Source organism: Alligator mississippiensis, chromosome 2 (genome assembly GCF_030867095.1).
Source record: "Alligator mississippiensis isolate rAllMis1 chromosome 2, rAllMis1, whole genome shotgun sequence".
Classification (NCBI taxonomy): Eukaryota; Metazoa; Chordata; order Crocodylia; family Alligatoridae; genus Alligator; species Alligator mississippiensis.
Genome location: NC_081825.1, coordinates 298,213,801 through 298,230,264, shown reverse-complemented (window position 1 = coordinate 298,230,264; position 16,464 = coordinate 298,213,801). Strand labels below are relative to the sequence as shown.

The window sequence follows — 16,464 nt, the reverse complement described above, 5'->3', positions numbered from 1 at the left end:
TATGCTGGCAAACTTGCTCTGCTGGTTTGGGGTGAGGGGCAGGTGGGAGGGTGATGGAGGCTTGCTGGAAGAAGGAGTTACCAATCTGATCTGTTCCCTGCAGACACAGCAGGACAATGGAGAGCAGCTTGGAGCACTGTAGAGGGGCACCAGGATCTCACCAGCCTCGCACAGTTTGTCACGGGGTCAGAACCCCAAAGAGCTCTTAATAAGTGGGACCTGAGCCCCACAGAAATGCAGTTTTAGTGGTCAGACTCAGACCACATGGGATGGGGGGGGGTTGTGAGCCAACCAGACATGGAGCCACTGACCCTAGTCCAACCCCTGGGATGGAGGCAGGATTACGTCTACCAAGATCATCCCTGAGACTGGTGGGTCTAACCTGCATGCCCTTCTTCTCTTTTCTAAGCTACCCACCCTACACTGCCCTTAAGTACAGTGCCCCACACTGGACACAGTATTCCGGGGATGCCATGCCATCATCCTGGTCTTTAATGCAACCATTAAATAGATTTGGGTCCAGGCAGATCCTTATGGAAACCCACTAGAGATGTCCTCCCATTTAACAGGAGACCATTGATAACCTTGATGACACTGATTTCTATAGGATGGTTTGGGTAGGGATGATTCTGCCTTACAAGAAAGACATGTGCCTTGTCACATGAGTGAGGAGGATGTTATAGCTGTACCGTAAAGCCAATGCACATGCCATCAGCGTGCCGCAGAGTGTGCAGATGCAACACATGGCAGCTGCCGGCAGCTGGGAATTAAGAAGCGGGGAGACCTTTGCAGGGCTGTCTGACCCCTCTCCCTCCCACAGAGACAGCAGCAAACCCCTTGGAAACAGCCCTGTCTCCTTAAACCCCACTGCAGCAAACACGGGTATTGTTTGGGTGAATGGCAGATTTATGGGGACTTTGTGTGCACAGCATGGGCTCAGGCTAGACAGATCTGTTAGAGCCCGTGGTGCGCAGTGGCCTTGTCAGCAAGAAGCTGATGCTTCGATTAGCAGACGGCCCTGATGTGCCCCGTGCTGATGTCTCCCCTGTGCAGCTCTGGGAGCTTGTGAGCGGGATAAAATGGCTGTCATGCAGGTGTTGGGAGCTCAGCATGTGGTACATTTTGTGGCTGCTGGGGACAGTGAATTGCATCACATAGTGTTTCCTGCTTGTAGAAGGCAGGCTGGATTTAAGCTGCTGCTTACTGAAGCGTATACATCTCTGATTTCGTTTATAACGTGCTTCTCTACCCTGCCTTCTGCCTGACTTCAGACTAACATGACTAGCCACCTCTGCCTGTGACTCACTTTTTCCCCCCACACACAGACCACATGCATACATGCCAGCCCGCACTTTTGACATTGTGGGCGCATCTACACGTTCATCAATGCACTGTAGTTACTGCATATTAAGTTTAGTACTTGGATAACCAAGAACTAAATCAATGCGCAGTAATTTGAGTTACTGCCCAGTAGCACCGGTGCATGAGTTTTTAGTGATGCTTACTGTGCTGTAGCTTAATAAAACTGCACAGTAGCATATTAGCACAGGTTTTGCCTGGTATGCTGTTGCATAGTGTTATTAGGCTACTGCGCAGTAAGCGTCCTGTGTAGATGCACCCTGTATGTCTTAGTCAGCTAGACATGAAAAACAGCAGCAGCCACCAAAGTATCCAAAGAGGCTGTTCTTTCCTGCAAATAGTGCAGTGCTCTGACTTCCACCTCCAAAGCCTCCAAAAGCAGTCCCATCTCTGGCATGCTCTGTCTTGGGTGTCTGCCTTACTGCAGACTGAATTGGTGGGCATGAATAACCTCTGCTGTAGAGTTGCATTTCACTGTCTGAGCTACAACTGTGAGAAACAACTGGCCCTTTACTGCCATACTGGGATTGCAGTGAGTCCTAGATGAAAACTGGAATTGTCAGCAACCTCTCTGTCCCCAGGGTTAACAGAATAAGTGTGAGACTGGTACAGAACTGGCTCAAAGGGAAACAAGAAAGGGTAGAGGGGCAGTATTGCAGAGGCAAATGCTGGGGTGGATGGGGGTTACTAGCCAAGTTCCTCCAGGATCAGTCCGGGGACCAGTTTCATTTAAAAACTTCATTAATGACAGCGGTGTAGGTTGTAGCCGTGTTGGTCTAAGGACGTAGGAGCCAAGGTTCTTTGGGTAAAGATGTCAGATTTACCCAAAGAACCTTGTCATTAATGCTAGTAGCACAGAAAGCTACTGCTAAAATTTGCTGATAAGGTAAAGTTAGGAGAAAATTTAGTACAGAAGAGGACTTAGATACCACACCGAAAGACCCAGATGTCTTTGACAACTGGAATCATCAAAAAGGGGATTAGATTTGGTAATGTGAAATACAAGATTGTGTGCATAGGGATGAATAGCAAGAATTTTGGCTGTAAGCTGGGGCTTAACTCTTGGGAGTAATGGAGGAGTGGAGAAGCCTGGAGTGGCTTTGAGCCAGCAATGAGATGCATCTAGGATTGCATTTACCTTTTCCATGGCCGTATCAGGAGAGATATTTCCAATACAAATAGGAGAGATCAGTACTGCTGCGATAAGTGCCTGGTGAGCGGGTGGAACACGGTGTACATTTCTGGTCACTCATATTCAAGAAAGATGAACTCAAACTGGATCAGGTCCAGGGAAGAACTAGGACATCCAGCGGAGTGCAGAGCCACTTCACTGGGAGGATCTTGTTCACCCAACCACAACAAAGGCCATGGTGGCTGCCTGCATCTTCATCAGGGGCCTATTTCAGGGGGTGGACAGTGTTGGCACAAGGACACATGGATGTAACATGGCCAGGAATAATGGTGCACACTAGAAAGTGGTTTCTAAGCCTTGGAGGCTTTGGAATCTCCCTTCTCTGGGAGAAGTTAGGGACAAACATATAAGCTGGGTCTTAATTAACTGAAAGAAGGAGTTGTCTGACATGACTGCTGGCAGTAGCTGGGGACCTGGGCTCCAACCTCCACTCTTATCTCTGCCCCATTGCATCTGGAAGCAGAGGCAGAGTGACTGTTTGCACCTCCCAGGAGGTTTCAAGCCATTTCCTTCTGGAAGTAAGTGCTCCTCTGAAATGTGAGCCCAGACTGGGTTTCAGTTACAGGGGCAGGCCCTTAATCTGTCCTGGGAACAATCTTCATTGTTGCTTTCTGAATAGAGGAAAAGATGTAAGAACCTGGAGGTAAAATAACTGAAAAGTGCATGCTTATTTTTCAATTAAAGACATGAAAGATCATTTCTTGCTCCTCCAGTGACCCAGGGCTCCCTCTGCCCACTCCCATGCAGTCATTCGTGAGGAGCTGGCTGCTGAACGGGATGTGATGTGGTTTGGTTTGAATTGGAACTGCACAGGGCACCCATTTGCATGTCACCCATGTTCGGTGTGGCTTGCTGTCCCTCATGGTGGCTGGACCACATGGGCTGTAGCAGACTCAAGCCTCCTCGAGCTCTCAAAGCTGGGTCTTCCAGCTCCAGTGTTTTTGTTGACCCAGAAGCGATGCTTTTGATGCCCAGTGCTGACAGTCCACCCTTGGGCATTGTGCTATGTCGAAAAGTTATTTTAAAGACAAAGTGGGATGATGGAGGAACAGGGAAGTTTATGGAGGAGAAGGGGTAAAGGGCTTGCCTTGGGATATGCTTCTGTATTTTCCCTGTGGGTTGAGTTTCCCTTTCTCTTCTCTTCCAGGCTGCTTGTGCTTATTCTCCTTCATCTGCAGCAGAGTCTAAAGATGGTGTCTTTGATGCTAGCAAGTGGTATGAATTCTCAGTACAGGAGCCCCAGCTATCCAGAGGGCTGAGAGAGAGGCATGCACCGTGTAGGGTAGTGATGACTAGAAAACCAGCTCCATAGTCCATTGGAGCACATCACTTTGTATACCTGGACTCCAACCTGTCTGTCCATGGATAAGTACCTTGCAGCCCTGAGCCCTTTGGTGAGGAGCTGCTTCCATTGCTATAACCAGAGTGTCCTGTTGGGCCGTTCCCTGAAGGCAGCCACAGGTGAGCAAGGTCAGGCTGAGGCAGGAGAGCCCAACCTGTGGCCAGTGGGGTGCTGAAATGGCACCTGTGACTGCCCTCCAGGCTGTTGCATCTCATCTACAGACCAAGGTGGATCTCACGTCTGCTGGTCTCTGCATCCATTGTGTAGGGTAGGGGGCCCAAGCAGCCCCTTACATGCTGGATCTGCCAGCCCGGAAGGGAAAAGGCACAGGTTCCCATATTTTTCTCCTTTAAAGGAGAATTCATTATTAAAGTTTATTGATCCATTTTTAAAGTTTGTTCATGACCCTTTCATATATCCTGACAACCCATGGTTTGAAAAACACTTCTCTAAAGGTATGTTAGCCAACTACTTTCCTGTTGTTGCAGTGTCCATGATATGGTGTGCTCTTGCTGTTTTCTATGCAATCTAGTGCCTCTTCTGGTTGTTGCCTTGCATTGAGCTGATACTATTTTTTCACTGAGCTCTCTAGAGTGAAGCCCAGGTCCTCTCTCTCATTACACACAGTTGTATAGACTCCAAAACCAAGTGTGAATATTTTCCACTGTGCATTCACCCTGCACTTTATTTAATTCCATTTCCAGTTGCCAAGTCCTTAGAGACTCTTCTGAGATTGCTTGCAGTCTGGACTAACCTGAGCAATTATGGTCAGCAGTCACCCTGCTGCTCACACCTTCCCTAGACCATTCACCACTGCATTTAAAGCTGGGACTAACTCAGATCTTTGAGGAGGTCTCCTGGGGTGAAAGATCGCTTCTTCCATCAAGCAGCTCACACCAGGACGTGAGTCACTTTGGAGCACGTGAGCAGGTCCAGTGGAGCCAGGGTGGGATGGCTTATCTGATTTAAATGACACGTGTGTCTGTGGCTTTGCTGGGCTTGGGGGCTGGTTCTGTTTTCTGTCTAAGGTAAAAAAAAAAAAAAAAAAATCCAAACAACTTTGAAAACAACCTTAAATGTTCCCATTGAAAACCCAGTTTTGAGAGCTTGAGGAGGCTTATGAATCTGCTGCAGCCCACATGGTCCAGCCACCATGGGGGACAGCAAACTGGGAATTGGTACAGCAGTCTCCTATTGCAACATGCCACCTAAGAGATCCAGAAGTGTTGCAGCCAACCATGGGGTAAGCCTTAGCTTCCAGCTGTTTAGCGAAGGAAGCCGCTCGTGCCAAAGCCTGGCTACGCTGCATGAATTGGCTGAAGAAAATAAACCACAGAGCTCAGTAGTGTAAGAGCGATGCTGTAGCCATGATGGTCCAAACATTATGTGAAAGGCAAGGATTTAATCATTTAATAACACATCTCCTTGCTGACTTCTTCCAGGTGTGATCAGGGATCAAGCGAAGCCGGGATTGGGCATTTCAGCTCTGCTGTGGGGGGTGGGTCTTGGGGTCTTTGCTCCAAAGTATGTCCCTGCCTTTATATATAAATGTGATTTTCATGGCTGTAAGGTCTGGTTGCACAGGCCTTCCCCAGGCTTTGTCTGGTGCCCTGTTCTGCGGCAACCTGGGACTGGAAGGAACTGGATGTGATTATGACACATGACCGTGCCACAAACACTGCCCATGTTTGTCCCTCCACCCCAACGCGGACACGCTTACCCGCATCTCAGAACAGACTTGGGGTTGTTGGTACAAAACCTCTCCTGTAGGCTGCAGAAGGGAACGGAGCAGGCAAAGGGCTCATTAGGGAGCTCTGTCACCCCTCACCAGAGTGTCTGACCCCTGACACTGCCAGAGAGGACATTTTATCTTGGGGGGAGAGAAATTTACCCTTTGTCTCCCTGCACCTTTGCCTATAGGTATTTTTTGTTTTCAGGCCAACTTCTCAGAGGAATAACGAAGCTTGGGAGCAGGCTGTCATTGTGCAGGTCACCCTCATCTCCAGCTCCATAATTCACGGTGTCTGTATTTTTAAAACAGGGAGCTTTTACCAGGCAGAAGCTTTGGTGTCTCTTCCCCCCGCCTTCTCAGACCCAGCACCGGGGGTCTGTAGCTGGGTCAACCCCTTATGAGATCTCTGCTATGTTTTACAGCAACTGAAGCACCCCAACCTGGTCAACCTGCTGGAAGTCTTCAGGAGGAAGCGGAAACTCCACCTGGTCTTTGAGTACTGCGACCACACGGTGCTCCACGAGCTGGACAAGCACCCACGGGGGTGAGTAGTGGGTACTGGGCTTCGATTGGGGTCTGGCCCCCACGTCTGGCTGGAGCTAGGGAGAGTCTGTGGTGGTGGTTATTGTGGTGGAGCAGGTCTGCTGGCACAGTGTCCAGGCAGCACCGGGTTACCGTGGCTTAGCAGTGTTGTCCAGAAGCATCACTCGAGTGCCTGGGAGTGCTGTTGCTCGGCGTGCCTCACCAAGGAGACCACGTCGCCAGGCCAGAGCATGTGGAGTGATCTTTGGCTGGCTTGGGAGGGGAGCCAAGGGTTTGAGAGGACCTGAGAGGAGCACACAGCTCTCCCATTTACAGGAGAACATGCCACACTCGCTGGGGAGCTGCGCCTGCTTATACTTTCAGTGTGTTCCCTTCTTGGCAGTTGTTTGGTGCTGGCTCTGCCCAGCCTCTCTTCTCCCCCAGCTCCCCTGTGGGATCGTGGCTGATCTGTGGTAGGAACAGGGCCTTCATCTGCCTTTGATACATGAGAAGAATTCCCGGCAGCCCAGCCTGGACCGACGGGGAAGTAGCATGGGGCTGAGATCTCCTCGTCCTCAGGAATGGTGGCTCTAGCCTTCGGATTGAAGCCCAGTGCCAAGCTGGCCTGTGAGAAGCCTGCACAGGCTGCCTGGTAGCTGTCTAGCATTGCACCAGAGGTCCAGAGTCCCTGGATGATTTGGGTGGAATATGAGGACAAGCTGATCAATTCAGAGTGGGGAAATACTGCAATAGGCTGCCCAGGGCTGTTGGGAACCTGCGGAGGTGTTAAGAGCAGGTCAGACCAGTCTCTGCAAGGGTGATGTGATACTTGATAGATCAGTGGTTCTCAACCTTTTTTGTACCAGGACCTATTTGTAAACATCAATGCCCAGTCCCAACCCAGTAAAGAGTTTAAGTTGAAAGCTGCCCCCTGCCCCTGCCATCGCAGGGGGGAGGTGTTAGTCACTTCTGGGACACTCCTCCCCTCATTCCATGTCTATAGATATATTTTCCTGCCCAGTTTTATTCTTCTCCAGTCAACTTTATTTCCAGGTCTCCCAAAGCCTTGTGCCTTGTGTGTGCCTGCCCCCAAAAACCCCACAGGAAGTCAGAAGTGCTTCCCTCAAAACAACTGCTTGCTCAAAGCAAGCACCACGTGAGCAGGGGAAAGAAAACCTTGGTCCTGCCAGCCCCTTTGGTTGTTTGATGCGGTATAACATGTCTCGAGGGAAATGTATGGCCAGGAGTGATGCCTGGTGGTTCAGTGCTATGGAAATGCTAAGCCCAAATTGATAAATCATTCATGGGCCTTGCACCTAGAGGAGTGGCCAATAGGAGACACACTGAAGGGTTGAGCGGACAAGAGCTCCCTTCACTGGCACAGAGCCCCAGCAGAAGGATTGGACATGCCTGTGGGAGATTAGCCAGAGAGGAGCTTCTCTTCCAGACTCGCTAGAGACTCTTCATTGGGAACACACAACAGTCACAGGGAAGATGCATCCAGTGCACAGAAATTCAGTCCTGCAGTTTGAGCATGTAACAGTTTTTATGTAGGCTAGATAGGCCACACGCTCTGCTTTAGAAAGACCTCGGGGTTTGCTGCTCTGAATGGACAGGTCTTGAATCAGAGACTGGGTTTGTACTGGAGCCAGTGTGTATGGTTTGGGGTATACCAATGGAGCTACTGACAGGCCCCAGGGCTCAAGCAGTTGGAAGGACTGGTTAGAACAGGACTGTATGCTGGGAATCAAACCAGAACAAGCGAAAGTCTACGCAGCGCTGGGGAGCTGAGAGGAGGCAGGATGGGGAGGTTGAGCAGGAGTCTGGACAGAGAGGGCTGGGAGCATTGGTCTGACCAGTGTGACACTGCTTATTGCTAGGCTGAGAAATCAGGCTTGTTACTTTGCAGGAAGGGAGGATTCAGGGGAGGGTTTTTTATGAGACAACAGAGGTCTGCAAGGCCTGAAAAGAAAAGGCCTGAGATTGCCATAGTTGGCAATCTCAGCTCTGTCTTTCCTCGTTGTGCTGGAACCTTTGAATGTTTGAGGATGTGTGAACAAAATGTCGCACCCTAACTTTTAAAAAGACCTCCCTTCTCCAGAATGCGAGTTGGGCGTTGCAGATAAACGATGGCTGGGGAGAGACAAACAAAGCCCAAGTTTGACACAGCAGATAAAAATCACTTCCCTTCTCCTTTGCTCAATTATCTCTCTTGCCTCCAGTAACCTGATTACATCGTGAGGCTGCCTGGTGCCACGGTATCTCTGAAACCCTCCTGCAGCTGCAGACTGGCTGCTTGGCATTTCCAGCTCTATTTCAGCAGAGCTAATGATGCCAGGGCAGGTGAACAGGGAGCACAGCCACAGGACAGGAGTCACTGTTTGCTACTGGTTCATTATGTGGTTGCCAGTGGACAGGCATGAAGTTGGCCCCATCCAAGTGGCGCCAGAAAGCCTGGGAGTGCTCTCAGCTGCTGCAAATTTTTCTTATCTAGTCATCATAAATTAAAATGGCAAGCCCTTGTGGGGGCTGTCTGAGTCGGCTTGGTGCTTGGAAAGTAAATGGGGCTTTTTGGAGAGACCCGCAAGTTGCTGTAGACTCCACGGTTGGGTTGGAGTCTGAGCTCTAGAGAAGAGGCCTGCATGCTGGGAGGGTCTCTATAGAGCTGCCTACTGGGCTGCTGGCAGAAGAGGAGTCAAACCACTGCTAGACATCACCTCTGTTGTCAGCAGTGGAAGGTGACTTCTCTGTCTTCCTGTCCCCTGCGTTGCAGAGCAGCTCAGGGAGGGCTAAACTCTGGTCTTGTACGGTGTTTGGTCTTAGCAAAGTCTGCCTGTGTGTGTTCTGTGGCATTTGCATTTCTGGTTTGGTTTTGCCTGCAGACGCTGTTAAATGGTGCTGCATTTCAGGGCATCCCCCTCTCACCTGCAGCATGGCTTCAGATTTTCCCTAAGTAATAATAACAATGAGCAGAGAGAGGAAGCCAGGCAGGAGGCAGAGCAGAGATCTCTTATAGACTAGCCATGTCAGACCTGCATAAGCTTCCAGGAGCCTGAAAACACCCTCCTTGTGCTTCTTTTCCAACAGGGTGCCTGAGCACCTCATCAAGAGCATCACGTGGCAGACACTCCAGGCTGTGAACTTCTGCCACAAGCACAATGTAAGTCCCACAGACACTGGTGGTGATAGTCCTGGGGTGGCCTTGTGCGTGTCCTGCTACCAGCTCTCAGGGCCTTCATCTGTCAAAGCTGGCCAGACGATCTTCAGGTGTTGTAGGAAACGTGTTTCTGGAGCGTAGCCACGTGCTCTCGATGAGGTTTGTTTGTTTAGGGTTCCAGACCTCGGGTTCACTGCCCGACAGCGATCGGAGCAGTAACTTGAGCTTGCCCTCCAGTCCAAAAAGAGGCCTACGGCAAAATGCCCATGTCACCAAGGCTGGCCGGAGCTGCAGAACACAGGCCTGACATTAAGTAGCATAAAGCCTGATCCAGCTCCCACTGATTTTGGTGAAAGCCTTTCTCTTGACTTCAGCAGGCTTTGGCTCGGACACCAGGTGAAAGGATACATGATTAAATATGCCAAAACTGTGGAAGGATCTGCAGAAATCCTCTGACTTCTGACCAGTGCTGTTAGTGACAGGCTTGGTAAAGCATGTGGTGGAAGCCTTTGGGGGAGAGGGGGACTTGATTGTTGGGTGGACTCCTTCCTTGCAGTCATATTCCTTCTTTTGCTTTGCCTGTCAAGGCCTGAGAGTGCAATGCAGGGCCGGAGACCTCTGGAGAAAAGATTTTGTCTCCATGCTGAACCACAGGAGTGGCAGCTGACCGGTCTGACTCACAGGACTGTGCACTCGCTCACTCTCTCTCCCTTCTGCTCCCCTCTTAATGGATGGATTTTGGAGACATGTGGAGTGTACTTTGTGGAGTTTAAAGCCAGAAGGAATCACTAGGTCATTGGTTTTAGCCTGCTGTGCATCACAGTATATGCATGTCACCTAAATACCCTTAGAGGACTGAATTATAAGCTGCTGCCTCAGGACAGACGAGACCACAGTGCTCCCAGACTGACTCATGCTTTATAAAAAAAAAACAAAAAACCCACCTCAGGTCCTTGCCAATGCATCTGGGGGAAATCCAGATGTGAAGACCAGTTGGCCCTGGAGCACGTAGGCAAGGCGCACTCGCCAAGCATTGGAAAAAGGGGTTCTTGTGTCATTCAAGCCCTGCTGCAGAATATCCCTCCTGCAGGTGACTAGCTGGGCTCTGGCACACTCGGTGTGATCAGCCAGTATTGTGAGGCCAGGCTGTCAGTGCTGTGCATGTTGGGGCAGTGCAGGAAGCCCAGGGAGCAGCATGGCTATGAGGGAAGGGGGCAGGCTGGGGGTTCATAAAATGCACACAGCCAGGCCAGAAAGAACCACTACGACTTCCTCCTCTCAAGCCTTGGCCCTCTTCTCCCCACCCCTGTGCAGGCCACAGACTTTTCCTCAGAGCACAGATGCGTGTCACTCCTGGCTGATCTTTGTTCTCAAGAATCCAAGCGAGGGTGATCCTGCCTCTCCCTCCCGTTCTTAATTGGTCCCATACTCAATGCCCTCACTGCTAGGAAATTGCATCTTCTTTCAGGACTAACCTGGCATATATTCACTGTCTTCTAGTCTTCATCTTTTTCAGCAGGGTCAGAAGTCCCCCCCACTGCCAGATCTCTCCTTCCTGTACAAGCACCGGGTGATGAAGTCACCAGCTTGATAAGCTGAGCTCTGTAAGCCTTGCCTTGTCAGGCTCAGCTTCTGGTGCTCAGATCACTTTTCAGGCCCCCCCTTGGAGTCTCTCCAATGTTTCCATAACAAGCATGGGCCCCAGGGTGGGGTGCAGGAGCGGTCTCCTCAACGTGGTGTTCTCAGGGGCAAGCTCCCTGCCACCAGTCCTTTCTTCCTCCTAGTGGAGTAGTGGAGTGCTCACCCCTGACCCTGCTGTCTGTTCTTGCAGTGCATCCACCGCGACGTGAAGCCGGAGAACATCCTGATCACCAAGCAGTCGGTCATCAAGCTTTGCGACTTTGGATTTGCTCGCATCCTGAGTAAGTGCTGGTTTCTGTGGCCTGTGCTAGAGCCCAAAGGAAGCATTTGCCTGGGCACCTACATTGTGGTCCAGACTTGCTTTGTCCTCATGTGATGTTTGTGCATGGCAACTCTCTTGTGAGGCTGGCTGGTGTTTACAAGGAAACACAGGTTGTGGGTGTGTTTTCACAGAAGAGTCTCAAGTGGGACCTTGAGAACCCCAAGCTAGATGTAAATGAGCTGACTTGGATGCCTGGGGCAGGCCAGCCTTGCCTGCATGGAGTCTGGCCTGGACTGCACTGCGGTCTCATGACTGCAGTGTGGGTAGACTCAGAGTCTGTGCGCTAGACTGGCCTGTTCTGCAAAAGGTCCTATCCCTTTGGGAATAGTGGCTTCACTTTTCCTGTAACAATAACTCCCACTCCCAAGCCCTGTGTCCAGTCTTGGAACATCTGGTCCAGAAAAGCCCCACACAGGCTGAGGCCTGGCTTTTACTGGGCAGCACCACAGGGCTGGTGTTCAAGGGTTTCCTCAGAGCAGGAGTGGCCGTGAGCATGCACAGCAGCTCTACCTGATGGCTTTCAGGTCGGTTACAGTCATTCTGCTGGTACCTGGAACAATGAACAACGTACTTGCTGCACTTAAGAATCCTGACACCCCGGTTCTGTCTTTTCTTACCCCGCTCCAGCTGGACCCAGTGACTATTACACAGACTATGTGGCAACCCGGTGGTACCGTTCTCCCGAGCTGCTCGTGGGAGATACTCAGTATGGCCCTCCCGTGGATGTCTGGGCTATAGGCTGCGTTTTTGCAGAGTTGCTCTCTGGTGTCCCTCTGTGGCCTGGCAAATCAGATGTCGACCAGCTGTACCTAATCAGGAGGACACTGGGTAAGTGTCCCCTGGGTGATGCACTTGAGGTTGTGCTGATTTCTAACCCCTTGAATGGCATGATAGCAGAAATGGGGCATGCAGCTGCTACACAAGGCTATCATGATAAAGTCTGACTCCAACAGACCCAGAGAGGTAGGGGGGGGGGTGTGTATTGGGAAACCCTCAGGTTAGCCCCTCACAGCTGAAATCACCATTCCTTTGCTTTTGTTGCATTTTATTCCCTGTTAATGCAGTGGCCTGACCTTTGAGCCTCAGAAGGAAAGGCTGTGCCTGAGAGCAGCGCAATGATCACTGTGCAAATACACTTGAGCTTCCCGGTAACATGCCGGTGAGAGGTCCTGACTGAAGAGCAGCAATGACTATGCTAATAGAGACATTGCAGCTCCCTTTTCAATGAGCTCCAGCACCACATAGGTCATGGCAGACCCACTCCTGACAGCAACCCAGCACCAACAACTCCCACCAGCATGAATGGGCATAGAGGCAACCCTTGTGAGGACAGTATTTTAATGAGGGTCCCTTTATAAGCACATAGAGCTGGACAGGGACATCGAGTCAAGTCCCCTGTCACCAGTGTGACCTAGAGGAAGAATTCCTTCCTGAACCCACATTTAGTGAATGGTGTGACCTTGATTTCCAGCTTGACAGTCTATGATTGGAAGGACAAGATCCTTCAGCCAGGAATCTCTGGGTTTTCTAAGCAGTGGTAGGAGCACCAGTTAATCCCAGTAATCTTGGAAGTGGCCAACCTCTCAGTGCTTCAGAGGGAGGTGAAAAAAGATTCTGTATTTCCTGTTGCCTTCAGTGAGAGGGGATGGTTTTCCTGAGCACCTCTTGTTTAGGGGCTCTCTACACACGTGATTGCAGGTTCATATGTGCAGGGTGCCAGGTGCTACCCAGGCATTCTTGCAGCCATTTTTAAAGGGCTTACGTTAGTAATTCCATTGCCAAATCATTTTTCCAGTCTCTGGAAGTGATGTCAAAAGGTGGTTTGGGTTTTTTTTTAAGGGGCTGCATGAATCATGTGGAAACATGGAATTATGAAGGTTGCTTGCTCAAGTTAGAAAGCTGATTTTGGTTCCGTTGCCTTTGGAAACCCTTCATATTTGCCCATCAAGCATGTTCAAGAGATCAGCCTTTGCTGGAAGAAATACTTCCTCACCGGGAGTGACTCTGATGTTCAAAGAGGTGACAACAAATGTTGAGTATTGTGTTAAGCCCCAAACCTGCAACCGGTTCCACACTTTGACCAGGTTTCACCTGCATGGAGCTCACCAGGCCCTCCAGACCTTATAGCACAACATTCAGTGAGTTAAGGGTGCCCATGGAGGATGGAAATGAGGGCACATGATTTACATACATGGGCAGCTCTGCAGGCAGGGGACACTTGAGGTGAACACTGCCCAAGCCGGCAGCGCAGCACCCTCTGTCTCCTGCCAAATAAGGGATAGGGGCTGAATGTTGTGATCTGGTCATGAACAGGAGTAAGAAAAGGAGGCATTTAGGCAAGTTATTTGTCCTTGATGGGGGGCATATTCAAAGGGGGTGCAGTGGCATGATTGCATACCCCCTTTCCACAGTGTAGCTTGGTGGCTTTGGTTCCTCACAGCCCTGGAGTCCAGATCACACTGTGGGAGCAGCAGTTGGGAACTCCTCCTTTTTAGGTCCCTGAAGCAGGTAAGGATCCCCCAGCTCTTGGCACCCTCTCCCTTCCCCTCCATGGTCAGCAGCATCTCCCTCCCCTCCACAGCTACTTCTTGGGGTTCAGGTAGGGGAGACCCACCTGGTGCTGCTGCTGTCCCCAGCTGACACATGGGTGGGGGAGCCCTAGAGCTGCTCCTGCCCTGCTGTAACCAGGCTGCAGGGAGCAGCTGCATGGGGAGCTGAGCTCCACCAAGGACAGCAGTGGTGACAGGTGGGTCTCCGCTTCCTGTGACCCAACAGGCATAATTAGAGAGAGAGCGAGGGGAGTGAATGGGAGGGGAGGGAACGTAGTGCTGAGCAGGAAGAGGAGGGGAAAGGGTGCCAAGAGGGAGGGTTTTTACCTGCTTCAGGGACCTAAAAATAAAGTCCCTGGTTGCTATTCCTGTGGCAGGGTCTGCCTGCCTTTGGTTGAGGGGGAAGGCTGGGAGTGGGGGTGCAGCACCCTCTTTTATGAAATCCTGGATCTGCCTGTTCTGTGGATTATTCGCTCAAGGACTTCCCTTCCCCCTTAGATACCTCAGATTCCTTGAAGATTCTCCCCTTGGGATCCCCTTTCGACCTCAGAGTGACTTTCACATTTTGGTGTCTGTGCTTCCCAGGGGCTCTGGATGCAATTCTCACCCCTCTGGCCCATCTAGGCTTCTCAGTGTGCCCATCACAGTGGTACCTGAATGCCCTGGGCCTAATCCAATGTCCCTGTGAATTTCTAACCGAGTGCTGTGCTCTTGCTCGGGCCACTGCTAACTTGGCCAGAGGCTGGCAACGGTATGACAGGAGCTGTTCTCGTGGGTCTGGTCCCTGGATCCCCCTGCTCTCTTCACAAGCATTCGGGGTAGGCCTGACCGCTCATCAGCCTGGCCAGAGCTTTGTTTTCAAGGATGGAAAATTATATAGGAGCTTTTCATTAACATTGAGCAAGAGTTTTGTTCCCTTTACACCGCAAGTTCTCTGGCACAGATGAGATCCACCTCTGTTTTTACCATTAATCTGAACCAGGTCAAGGTTTGAGACAGCCCTGGTATTTTTCCAGGAAGAGCAGTAAGCTCCCTGCCTCTGTTTAAGGAATAATTGGATTTGACTTATCGCCCTGGGGGAAGAATTCTAGGCAAATCCTGCAGAAGATTAGGGATACTTTCATATTTTGTAAAAGCATCTTCAAATGCAAAGGGAGACACTTCGAACAGCTTAGGGTTGAGCTTCTCCCAGCTGTCAGCTGTTTTGCCACAAAGGAAATCGCAGGAGGTTTTGGATGTGGAATGGGGCTTTTTAAAAAAAGCTCGGCACTGATCTGTCTAGTTGGACTTCCCTTAAAACTCTGCAGCATGGACTAAATTTGCTCTTATTGCTTCTGTTTCACACTGGTACGTAGCAGGCAGGGAGCCAATTCTCAATTCTGGGTGGAGGGAACAAACCTGCTTTTTAATTGTAGTGATTCTTGAATAAATCAAGATTCATATTTTCTGTGGGACAATTTAGAAAACTGTTGGCCTATGAAAAAGATCAAGGAACTAACACACGTACTATAAAATACACACAGTTTGATTGCTGTGTCCTTGAGTCCTCTCATTGAAGCTTTAAGTCATTTACTCACTTTTAATAATGGGGTTTCAGCTGAGAAGAAGCTCTGGAAAGGACTCTGGCTGAGGCAGGAATTACAGAGTAGAGCTACTTCCCAGCTATGCGCTGATGTACTATGTGTAGTGTTACACTGGCTCTCCTTAGTGGCTTGACAGCTTGTTTGCTGCCTGCTGCTCTTTCCTGAATGGAAAGGCTTTGCAAGAAGTTTGCGAAGCCCCCTCGGGGAAGCCTCACATTAGTGTCTTCCTCTCTGTGCTGCCTTTCAGCCCATCCTGGCTCCGGAGAGCCCCAAAGGAAGTTTAAAAAAAGTCATCTGATTGGAAGGAGCCTGAGCCTGTGCCCCGCCAGGGGTCAGGAACGGGGAGGAGGGGAGGCCCGTTGTTAGGAGCAGAGCATTTCTCAGGAAAGCTTGGCTTTGAGAGTGCCAAAGCACAACATCAGTGCTGAGAATCAGTTTGGCACAACAGTCCCTGCCCTCCTGGTGAACAAAGCAGGCCCCGCGCTGCCAGCCCAAAACAAACAGCGGCTCTTGCCAGCTGTTCATCGGGATGGTGGACTGTGCCATCTGGTCCCAGTGCCTGTCGGTTCGTCTTGTCTGAAACGCTTTCAGGCATCCCCAGCAGTCCCACCCCTTGGAGAGCCCTGGACAGGCTGACAGCAGGCGGGAGGCTGAGCTTCCCAGCTCCGCTAGCCTGATCTCACAGCTGCTCGTGCAGCACCCTCTAGCTTCTGCACTGTCTGCACTCCTGCATTTCTGTCCAGCCAGTCAGTGCCAGAACTGTGTCTAAGAGCACAAGCGGGACGACAACAGCGGTATTGATGCCTGTCATATCTGTGTGTGTAATAAAGAGGGAAGTACCCCTGCTATTACAAAGTGCTCCACGTTACAGTAGCAAGGTGTCTTTTAGGCTGCAGGGGTCGGGCTTTGCCGACACGATGTAATTTCCGAAGAGGTGTTAATACCCAAACTGGTTGTGACTGGGTGGCAGAGTGTGGAAGGAGAAACATAGTTAGCCGTGTGGGAGCCCAGACAATACTGCATGGATAGGATCTGGTGCTCCTACTCTGAAGGTGTTATCACTTC

The 16,464-nt window shown here is 50.6% G+C and overlaps 1 protein-coding gene across 1 annotated transcript in view; it reads left to right on the top strand.

The window, feature by feature from the left end:
- The window catches only part of CDKL1 (cyclin dependent kinase like 1), a 29,671-nt gene that overhangs the window by 8,439 nt on the left and 4,768 nt on the right, over window positions 1–16,464 (top strand). The window contains exons 2-5 of the mRNA XM_014595144.3: window positions 6,048–6,169; window positions 9,235–9,307; window positions 11,136–11,226; window positions 11,895–12,095. Coding sequence (XP_014450630.1) covers window positions 6,048–6,169; window positions 9,235–9,307; window positions 11,136–11,226; window positions 11,895–12,095 — 487 coding nt within the window. The remainder of the gene's footprint in view (window positions 1–6,047; window positions 6,170–9,234; window positions 9,308–11,135; window positions 11,227–11,894; window positions 12,096–16,464) is intronic.